Below are 10,442 nucleotides of genomic sequence, written 5' to 3' on the forward strand. Positions count from 1 at the left end.
CTTCCCATGCTGCTTTTAGGGGAATTTGTAGAGACTATGTTGGTATTTTCTCAGCCAGATTTCCCCAAGCATTTACACTTTAGTCAGCATAAAAGCAAGGCAACTGTTATTTCCAGGTGAAAAAAAACAAAACAAAACAGTGAGTACCTGCCAATTAGGCCGACTTTAATTTCACTGTGTTTAGAGTAGCCAGCAGTTGAAAAGACATCCGGAAATATTTAAAGATAAAAAAAAACAACCCCATATCATTATCAAAAAGGGACCTACAGTTAGGCTCAGTAACAAAAGCATTTACTATAGCATTAATCAAATTACTGCTAGCATACAAATGTGGATGTTAGCTACTGTTAGTTAGCTGTAGAAACGCAAACAAACCAGACCGCTTAGTGGGAAAGGGGCTTCAGTGTCAGCTATTGTTGCTGTTTGCCAGTTGATGTAACCATTACTGTTAATTGCTTCTAGCTATTGTTAGCTAGCCAATGTTACTGTTAGCTGTTAAACATTTCTGTTAGAAATGTGTCTTTACTGCTTTATCTGCTAACACTATTCAAATAGATTTAAGATAGAAAGCAGTTAAACTCTAAGGTTAGCTACAGTATAGGCTCATGTGGTGTCTTTTCCTGTAGACATGTGCCCTGTAGATGTGAGTATCTATTGTCATTATCATTACTTGTATTGTGTGGTCACAAGATATCATATGTTGCTAAGTAAATTCTGTCTTAATGTTTCACCTTAGTTAGAATGGTGTTTACAGCGCTAAGCATAATCCGCTGTGATAAAGAATAAAACCTGCACCTGTTGTTCATGCAATGAGCTGAGAGCCCTAAGAGCTCATCATGTAAGATGCAGAGGCCAAGATAACAACAACTCAGACAAAGATATCAGCAGCTGGGCCTGTACAGTACCAGTTCTGTAAGAATGAGAAAGCAGGTGCTTAAGGTGACAGGAAAGGCTGACGGTATCAAGAAGACCTTGAGACGGACAGTGCAGACAGAGAAGGAATAGAGACAAAAACACGTTAATTCGAACATTCACCATGGGAAAAAACTGCCCCTACGAGGGTCTAATAAAATAATGTCCCTGATTACCAATAAGCATCGTGACAACTACTGTTAAAAAAAACAAAAATTATACCTTTTCATTGAGGCGTAGAGAAGTTGATCTCCACGCCTCAATCAAAAGGTATAAAAATTTATGTTTTGACATTTGTATCAGTTCTCCAGGTGGGCAACTCATGACTTTGTGACTCTGTACTAGACGAGTAAACCTATCTGATCGCAGACTTTGCTGTCTTCTGGTCCTGACTTTGAGGAACACTCTGCAAACTTTGAAGATTCTGATTCTACCTAAATATCAACTCAGACTTAGAGCAACAAAGTGTTGTGTTTATATTGGGAGTCCCAGCTTATGCTATTCTGGCCCAGGCCAGAGTACGGGTTTCTCCTAAATTTGACACTACACTATATAAACTATATGTAGGGTTGACAGGGAATATGGCCCAATGTCCCTGTGGCTTTCCTGATGTCTCTTAGAAGTCAAAGCAGTGAATTATGACTGTTTGACAGATTTCATAAATGGGCTTCCCACCATGAGCATTAAAACCACAGTTGAAAAGACATTAAAAACCAGCTAAAGAATGGCACATTGATGCCACTAAAATCAACATGTTGGCCACCTGTTCAATGCTGTAATGATTATAAAATTATAAATAAAAAGTATATCTGACACATTTGATGACAAAAAAGAAATTGTGTTGAAAATGATTGAAGAGGTCTTGCACCAACACAGTTTCAAAATTTTTTTTTTTGCCTAATTTCAATTTTGGGTGTTGACTATGGTGAAAGAGAGACGCTGCTTGTCAACAGGCAAGGTGTCATGGTTTGGTTTTGTGTATGTTGTATTTCTGAGTTTTGAGTTCTGTTTTATTTATTTCCTAGTGTTGTTAGTTTGTTTCCTCGTGTCCTTCTATGTTGACTTTAATATTGTTGCCTGTTTTACTTGTGTGTTAATGTTTCTTAGTTCAGTCTTTAGTGTCTCCTGTTTTAAGTTGTAGTTCCGGTAGTTTACTGTGTAGTTTTCAGTGTTTCATGCCTCTGTGTTTCCCTCCTGTCTTGATTACCCTGATTGTCCTCACCTGTCTCTTTAGTCTCACCTGTGTCTGATTACCTATGTCTATTTAGTTTCTGTGTTACTTCCCTCGTGTTGTTGGTTCATGGTTTCTTGGTTCCTGTCTGAAGTTGGATGTCTGCGTTTCTCAATGACTTATTCTTGCGCCTCCCTGTTTTTTTTTGTGTGAACATTTTGGATTTAGTCTTGAATAGTACGTTTTTGTTTGTGTTTTTGCCTTTTTTGAATTTAAATAAATAATTTTTGTTTCTGCACTTGGGTCCTCCTCCCTGTTTTCTACCCATGGATCGTAATACAAGGCAGGCAACTGCTCGGGCCCAGTCCTGTAGGGGGCCTCCCAACGGCTGATGAACTTTAAACTACAGTATTGCCTCAAAAAGTACATATTTTGCAATGACAGTAGGAAAGTAGTAGTCCTTCCTTGTGGCTTAGCACTCGCACTCAATCCCTGCTAAATATCACATGCATTATTGCTGTGAAAATAGTAACGGATACTGGTTGGAGGGGCCCCCAATGAATGTTTGCCTCTGGCCCCAACAGAGCCTAGAAGTGCCTCTGGTGAAGGAAAATGGCAGCTGTGTGAATATTGTGAATGAGGGTTTCTGGTGCACAAGTGTCAGGGTAACAGAGAGGACACCTTAGCCATCTTTGATATACTTTCTGCAGAAAAGAAAATGTAAAGAGGAAAAAAACACTTTGATCCACTAGAAAGCGTAGGCTCTCAGGACTAATGCTTGGTTGATAATGCATATGCACTAGCTGCCAACCACAGCAAATCATTCAAAGTAATCTGATAAAGCCAGGGAAGACTGACTGCCAGTGCACTCTGCTCTCTAGATGAGAACAGTAATCCTATTTTCCCCTGTCTCCCTGTCATAAGCTATTTCACCTATCTGATTGTCTTCTAATTGACAAGAGCAGCCATGTAACCTCAGGGTTGTAAAAAGGGAGAATGTAGAGCAGCAACAGTTACACGCACCTCCCATGGGCATTGACTTACACAGATAGTCCTAGACAATGTTAGTTTTATCAATCAATTAATCAACCAACCCTATCATAGCAAATTGAGACAAATGCTGCATGATAACAGTAAAGGTTGTGTTGTGGTTTTGATTTTATTTTGATGTGTTTTTTTTATGTAACAATGTCTATTATTTTAAACAGTCAGGGATGTCTTTATTACAATTAAGTTTATTTTTTTATTATGACATTAACAAACAAAAATTAAAACACACTATAAAAATACAATATTTGTTCAACCCCTGCTGCCCAGATAGATAGATAGATAGATAGATAGATAGATAGATAGATAGATAGATAGATAGATAGATAGATAGATAGATAGATAGATAGATAGATAGATAGATAGATAGAACATATGTTGTGCAAATAAATTTACTTACACATACACCACACATGCATAAACCAAAAGTTACACTTTTTCAAACCTGCCTTCATCAATTTTCAGGGTTTACTATTGTAATTCTGTCAATATCTTAACCTGGGTCTTCCTAAAGCACTCTAATATCTTTTCATTTCATAAAGTCTTTAAAGGGTTTGTTTCCATAGCCCCTCAGACATCAAACTTATTTTTCATGGTCTGTTTTCTCAGCATTTACATGCTGTTGTATCATCATCCTTACAACAGAAAATCATTTTCAGAAAAAGCTATTTGCTGGAGATAGCTTTGTGACAAAGACCAGAAGTAATAAAAAAAAAACCCTCAAGCGTCTAAACAGTCCAACTAAACATAATAAGCAATATAAAATGTATTAAAGCTGACATGACACAGGTCCCTTTCAGTAGGCAGAAAGCCTCAAACACAGGAACAAACTACAGGCCCTTACCTTACTTTTGTTTTATGTGGTTGACTTTAATTGTATAAAACATTGAATAAAATCAGATCACTTCAAAATGTATTGCTAAGAGCTAAGCTTGGGTCTTTGGGCTGCTGCTGGTCTAGGGTCATGGAGCATTGCTCGCAGAACTAATCCAGCCTTTTATGCAGTCTATATGCTAAACTGAAACAAAATCACCAACAGTAAATTAGTTTTCCTTACATTACACAGAGAAATATAACACTCTGATAGAGAGCCACAATAAATCACTCTTAGTGTTCACATTAAAGAGTGTATGAACCACAGGAAGAAGGAAAGGCCTATCGCTGCAGTAAATCATTCACAGTCTGTCATTCCAAGGAACCAATGAGGGAGTTTGGGTGGAGTGTCCCACTTTATTGATTTTAATTCCATTAATACCTTATGACCAACTTACTTGGCAGACTCTCCCAGGCCTGAGCCCACACACGCCTGTTTTCTTGTTGGATTTGATTAGGCTGTCTTATCGGCTGGCAGCAGGCAGGAAAAGGTGCAGGAGAAGGCCAGATATCCATGTTAGACACAACAAGCTTAGATGAAGAATGATTGGTGAGGGCTGCCACCAAACCACCCAGTTCACTTCTATTCTGGGCGTGTGTGTGTGTGTGTGTGTGTGTGTGTGTGTGTGTGTGAGAGTGTGAGTGTGTGAGAGAGTGTGTGTGAGAGGGAGAGAGAGAGAGAGTGGGTGTATATGTGAGGAAGGGAGGTGTTCTGTTTACTTTCCTGGCACATGATGCATGCGCATCACATTTACTCCACTCACAGCAATCAGCAGATGCATGTGAATGAATGATTGCAATCAGCCACTGTACTACATATTGTAAGGTTTACACTGGAAGTCCTATATCTGCACATTCAGGCTATGCGTAAAAGGATTGCGCGCCACATCCCTGCCATTTTAAAGTTTACATTTGTATTTTATGTCACACACAGGATCAGTGTCAGCATGATACCGCCATCAGAGACCGTCTTACCCTCGCGCAGGGCTCCAGCAACGTTGCCCAGTTTTGTGGTTGCGTGGAAACTAAAAAGGCAGCAGTGAGCGAGCCCTGCCTGAACTGCAGGAGCATTTCCAGAGGCGCTTCGTGGTTGCCAGAGCGGCTCTCAGCACAAGTTTAACGAGCAGCAAAAAGACCTGATGGACGCTGACCAGAACATTCACTAACGCCACTTGTGTGGATCGCTCTGATCTGATCTACCGAGCGATTTCATTGTGAAGCACATGCTTGGATACGCACGATGAAAGGGAGAGGGAAAGCAGCAAAAACGTGAGTATTTCGCATGTGTTTGCTTTGTGTTGTTGTATGCATTTATGTGTTTTTAAAGCATGAAAGATTGACCCATTTCCAGTTTTGTGCTAGTTTTTTTTTTTAATGATTTGAGCTGGGAAGAAAAACTGAATTGTGCGGACTGAAAGAGGATGGAAGACAAACTTAACAAGGGTATCAGTTCTCACGATGAATCTTCTTGTGTCATTCCTTGAGTTTATCTCAGATGCTTGTTGCTTATGAGCATAATGGGAATTTAACCAGAAACGGATACATTGAAATCATGTGTTTCGATTAATACAAATTGAATGCATTGCATTGTTTTCCTTTATCATTGAAGTTATTTCATTTCCGTTTATTGAATTATAAACTAAACATAAGTGCAAACCTACAATGATTAAATCCTCAGTGATTGATGATTATTACCATTTGTTCCCGTTACATTATGGAAAGAGATATGGTTACAGTGTCTTTGTGCAAACTGCTTTAAGGTTCCCAAACAAGAATTTGTTGGGGTAAAAAGGTGGTCTTTTGGTACAACATAAATCTACCAAATGCTGTGTTGTGCACTAAGGAACACAATTTACCATTCAAGTTACTGAGATAAGAATTGATTAATGAAATTAGCTGTGGATGGAGCTAAAACCGTTGAAAGTGATTAAAGTTGCATTTAAAATGCTGCTTTCCATTTAAGATGTCAGGCAGGCTTTATTCCCCTGCTTCCCTCTCTGTCATCCACACCCCCCATTGATAAACCAGCAGCTTATTTGCCATTCATGCAATGCTTACAGCTGTGATCAGATGCCAGGAAGAGGTCAGATTCATGCATGAAAAACAAAATGTCATCAAGTTTAACGATGTAATAAATTTTAAATGCCTATCATGTTTGGGTCCAAATTACTGCTCTCTGTGTGATTGGTTCAGGAAAATTCACTATACAGCCTTGACAGCATGAATTTACGGGTGAGGGACTAACCTTTGCTTGCATGGGTGCTGTTTATTACAGAAAAAGGCTTTGAGTTAAGGAACATTGAAAAAGATTTAAGATGATTTAGAGACCAATTTCTTTAGTATAAGGCTGTGGGATGGGCTAAATTGAGTTGTTTGCGCGTAAGCCATTCATGAAATCACAATTGTATTGGCACTAATATGTTAAAAAAAAAGCATATTTTGTATGAAAAACTATTTTATATTATATTTTTTTATTGATGGGACTCATTGCGCCTCACTTTTCTTTGTCGCTGGCAGCCATCTTCATCAACTGTGTCTTACTAACATTTGCCCATTTCCTCAATATCTCATTAGTGTCACACACTGTTCTGTCTGTTATCGTAATGTTACCCCTCTCCTTAAACCCTCCTGATATCTTTCTTTCTCTCACAACCTTGTGCTCCTCATGTGTCCAATTACACTCCTTGCCAAAATGCTTTCTTCTCCTCCTCCATTACCAGCCTTCTACCATGCTTCCCCATTATCTCTCAGCAAAACACCATGGCTGGCATGCCATGTGAAGGGGAAAGTATAGCCTTTACAAGACCATAATGTTACCCGTTTTGTTTGAGACAGTTTTACTTCCACCCTGTTGACATATAGGGCTGAAGGAATCCTTTGGATGTTACCTTGTTTAAAAAAAAACATGTCTATACTTAGTATGTTCCCCAGCGATAATCTTCCTCAATTGTTCATAATTGGGGCTGCCTGGCATGCTTCTCTTACATGTGCGTAACACAGGGAGTGTTATTAGTTGTGTCTCGCAGACAAATCATCTGTTCCCTTTACACACCCATACACACCAACATTACCACAACACTCTGTCCTCCACCCCCATCGTCATGTGATACTTAGAGGTACTTAGAGATCGATTTCATTTTTTAATCTTGGTAAGTGGATCTTGCCCAGTCTCAAGCCATTTTGAAGAAATTAAGAAGTCCGGCTGAACTCTGCAGTTCCTTTTTGTTTCAAAGAAGATAGGCCTTCACATTGTGTAATTTGTTGGCCTTGATGCAGTTTATAGCATAAGCATTTAACAAAAGGATTGGGTGGCCAACACTGATACTACACTGACTTAAGGAGTTTTTCCTTAAGAGGATTAGTAACAGGATAGGAGTTTGTCGTGATCAGCTATTCATGAAGTGTGTTAGAGAGGGTAGACCTGCTATTTTCAAAGCCATACACACAAAAAGAGTGAAATCTACAGGGCACACAGACAAGTTCTGTGTTACTTGCACTTATGACTATTAGAAGTACTAGTCATTGGAAAGCTTAAAAGACAAACTAAAGGGAGTTTAGGGAATTCTTCGTAATCTATTGTACTTGAATGGCAGCTAGAGTTTTGGGAAAACAACTGATTTGAAGCATAATGATACATATACACAACCCTTCTAGTTTGTTCAGAACACGTCTTCCCTCACAGTGTCTAAGGGCTATGTTAATACTGGTCTCTGTGTACTGAAATAGTCCTGCATCGCAGGGATGTCAATTATAAAGAGATAGTGGTAACAAAGGTTTTTTGAGCTTGTTTATTGTGTCGGCATGAAGGGATTGTTTGATCCTTGGACTTTCCTGGATATACATCAGAAGTGCCATTGTTTCTGACCAGCAACATGGTGAAATGAGCACACAGCATTCCTGCTGCCTCCTCACTGCAATTAGACGAGCTACTGTAACCCCCCACCTCTGTGTGAAATAACACAATGTTCTCTGCAGAACATGAAAAAAAGGAGTTTGTAAATTTGCTGTTTTATTTTTCAAAGTTTGTCCATCTATAAAATGCTAAATTAAATTCAGTTCTTTTTTGTTTGTCATAGGCTCAACAGCTACTGGGGAGGTTAATGTGGACATCATCCCTTGTGCCCAGGTGGTCTGTCCTGGAGCATGCCAATATCCCACGATGCCTCTACTCTCAGACTGGCTTCTGCGCCACTCGGTGGTCATGTGTTTGCTGCTGCACAGCTTGGTGCTGATGACCTTCTGCTTCCACCATGCTGCCACCAGTTGCTCCAAGAGCTGCTACTGCTCTGAAAGCGACAGCGCTGGCAAGACTGTGCGCTGCAGCAACCTGCAGCTCACGGAGATCCCCATGGATATCCCCAACGACACACGACGCATCTACCTGGACTTCAACCTATTCACTACAGTCCCAACAAATGCTTTTGCAGGGTTGCACCAGCTTGTTGAACTGGATCTGTCACACAATGAGTTAAGCCAGTTACAGCCAGGAGCATTCAGGGGCCTCGGATCCTCACTTCAGTTCCTGGACCTTTCTTCTAACAAGCTAGTTTACTTTAACCCAGATGCTTTTGAGGGCCTGCGGGCTCGCGCCAACCTAACAAACAATCCATGGCATTGTGACTGCAACTTGCAGATGGCAATGCCTCGTGTGGACTTGGAGCCCGCATCCTTAACGGGCATTGTGTGCCAGACTTCAGATCCTGAAGATATAGGAGTACAAGGACTTGCCTTTCTGTTGGCACCAGACATAGACCTCTGTGTGGTGATGAAGAGGACTACAGACGTAGCTATGCTGGTCATCATGTTTTGCTGGTTCACCATGGTTATCTCGTATCTTGTCTACTATGTCAGGGCTAATCAGGAGGACGCTCGCAGACATCTTGAGTATCTTAAGTCATTGCCTAGCAAACAGGGCAAGTCTGAGGAATCTTCCACCATTAGTACTGTGGTATAGGGCGGATGGAGCTACACATTGATCTTCAGCTGTACCCCAATTCAACAAGACAAGGCAACAAGACATGAGCTGCACAAGAAACCAGGCTAATGCAACCAAGGCCAGATAAATAATTAATTGTACAGTGGCCCATTAAGAGTTTTGTAGGTTGACATGCTAGCCCAGCCTGCACACAGAGTTAAAGCAGCTGTGTGTTTTTGACAAACTCCAAATATGGGATACAAATGGGATTTATCAAGTCAGGCATGCACCTTGTTGAACCTTGCTCGAACAGCGACAAGCAAGGATGCAACATCAGACAGTTATAGAAACAATGGGAAAAAGAATGAGGAACTCACCTTACACCTGTTTTCCAATAATACCAATAAAATAAATTAAATTTACCAATGAAGTTGTTCTTTTTGGTGTTTCTCTTGCCTAAAAATTTAAAAATCTGAATAACTCATTAGCAATTGCATATTATTCACCTAGCTGTGCTGAAGAATCAGTTTGCTGTGTCGTCAGTGGTTCTGTGATGTTTGATCAAAGCTACTAGAGAGATCTGCAATACTCCAAGCTGCCTATGTTTATTAAGAGTATTTGACAGGAAACTTATGCTAGCCCCGGTACTAAGTAGAATCTCTAAATGACATATAGAGCACAAAGTACCCAAAACTCCACATGTTTTACTTTTCATTTGAAATTTTCTTTGTCCATCAAATCAATTTAACATCACAGTATATCAGAACATATGGATGTGAGATATTAAGAGGAAACAAATCAAACTCGCTCTCAACTCAGGGTGATAGAAGTTTTAAAGGAATCCTGTTTGTGAACTGATTGAAGCAAACTTAACAAAGACATGTCTCAGAGGTATCCAAACACAGAATTACTCTTGATAGCTTTGGATGTATTTTGAGCTTCTAGCCAGTCACTCTGACATGTATGCAACATTGTCTGTCAAAAGGTTGAAATCAAATGCGTGAACTAAAAAATAAGGGAGATGGAAAAACCCTTCAAACCAAAACAAGCAAACATATTCCTGTTTGAAAAGCCATCAGCAAACAGCCATTATTCTTAGCATTTTGCCAAGACTCATTTAGGGGGAGGAGGAGGCATCTCATACGTGGTTATCTCATCATAAGTCTCTACTTATAGGCTGTTTTTCATTTGTCTTGCATGCTTTTATTAAGTACCCAAGGTGCCTGTGGGAGCCATATTGTCTGATGTGGTCACTCGTATGCGTTTTCCAAATAATATTTATGGGGCCATGACCTACTGATGCATTTCAGAAAGCTTTAAGGGATGTGGATCTCCTATTTCACCGAGCATTGCATAGAGGAAAATGCACTCGTGTGTCTTCTGATGTAATTGTCAATACAAACTGAGACCACAGAAAAGGAAATGTATTCTCATGCAGACATAATTTAATCCAAATCTGGTTGTGCTCTGAAATCTGCTCTTGTGTTTTTTACAGAGCCAAGTAAGAAAAACCCAGTGCTCCTT

General features: G+C 39.9%; 1 protein-coding gene across 4 annotated transcripts; it reads left to right on the plus strand.

Moving 5' to 3' along the window:
• The first annotated feature begins 404 nt into the window (after nt 1-404).
• Nucleotides 405-9,338, plus strand: lrrc3ca (leucine rich repeat containing 3Ca). 4 transcript variants are annotated; one of them, XM_079334160.1, is made up of 3 exons: nt 405-643; nt 4,938-5,272; nt 8,080-9,338. In XM_079334160.1, the coding sequence occupies exon 3, from the start codon at nt 8,163-8,165 to the stop codon at nt 8,955-8,957; it is 795 nt and encodes a 264-aa protein (XP_079190286.1). In that variant the 5' UTR covers nt 405-643; nt 4,938-5,272; nt 8,080-8,162; the 3' UTR covers nt 8,958-9,338. The 4 variants fall into 4 exon arrangements, with proteins under 4 accessions (XP_079190286.1, XP_079190288.1, XP_079190287.1 ...); XM_079334162.1 differs by lacking the exon at nt 405-643 and adding an exon at nt 2,234-2,320; XM_079334161.1 differs by lacking the exon at nt 405-643 and adding an exon at nt 4,498-4,553.
• Nucleotides 9,339-10,442: the final 1,104 nt, after the last annotated feature.

The sequence above is a fragment of the Symphodus melops genome, assembly GCF_947650265.1.
Source record: "Symphodus melops genome assembly, chromosome: 21".
In the NCBI taxonomy this organism is placed as follows: Eukaryota; Metazoa; Chordata; class Actinopteri; order Labriformes; family Labridae; genus Symphodus; species Symphodus melops.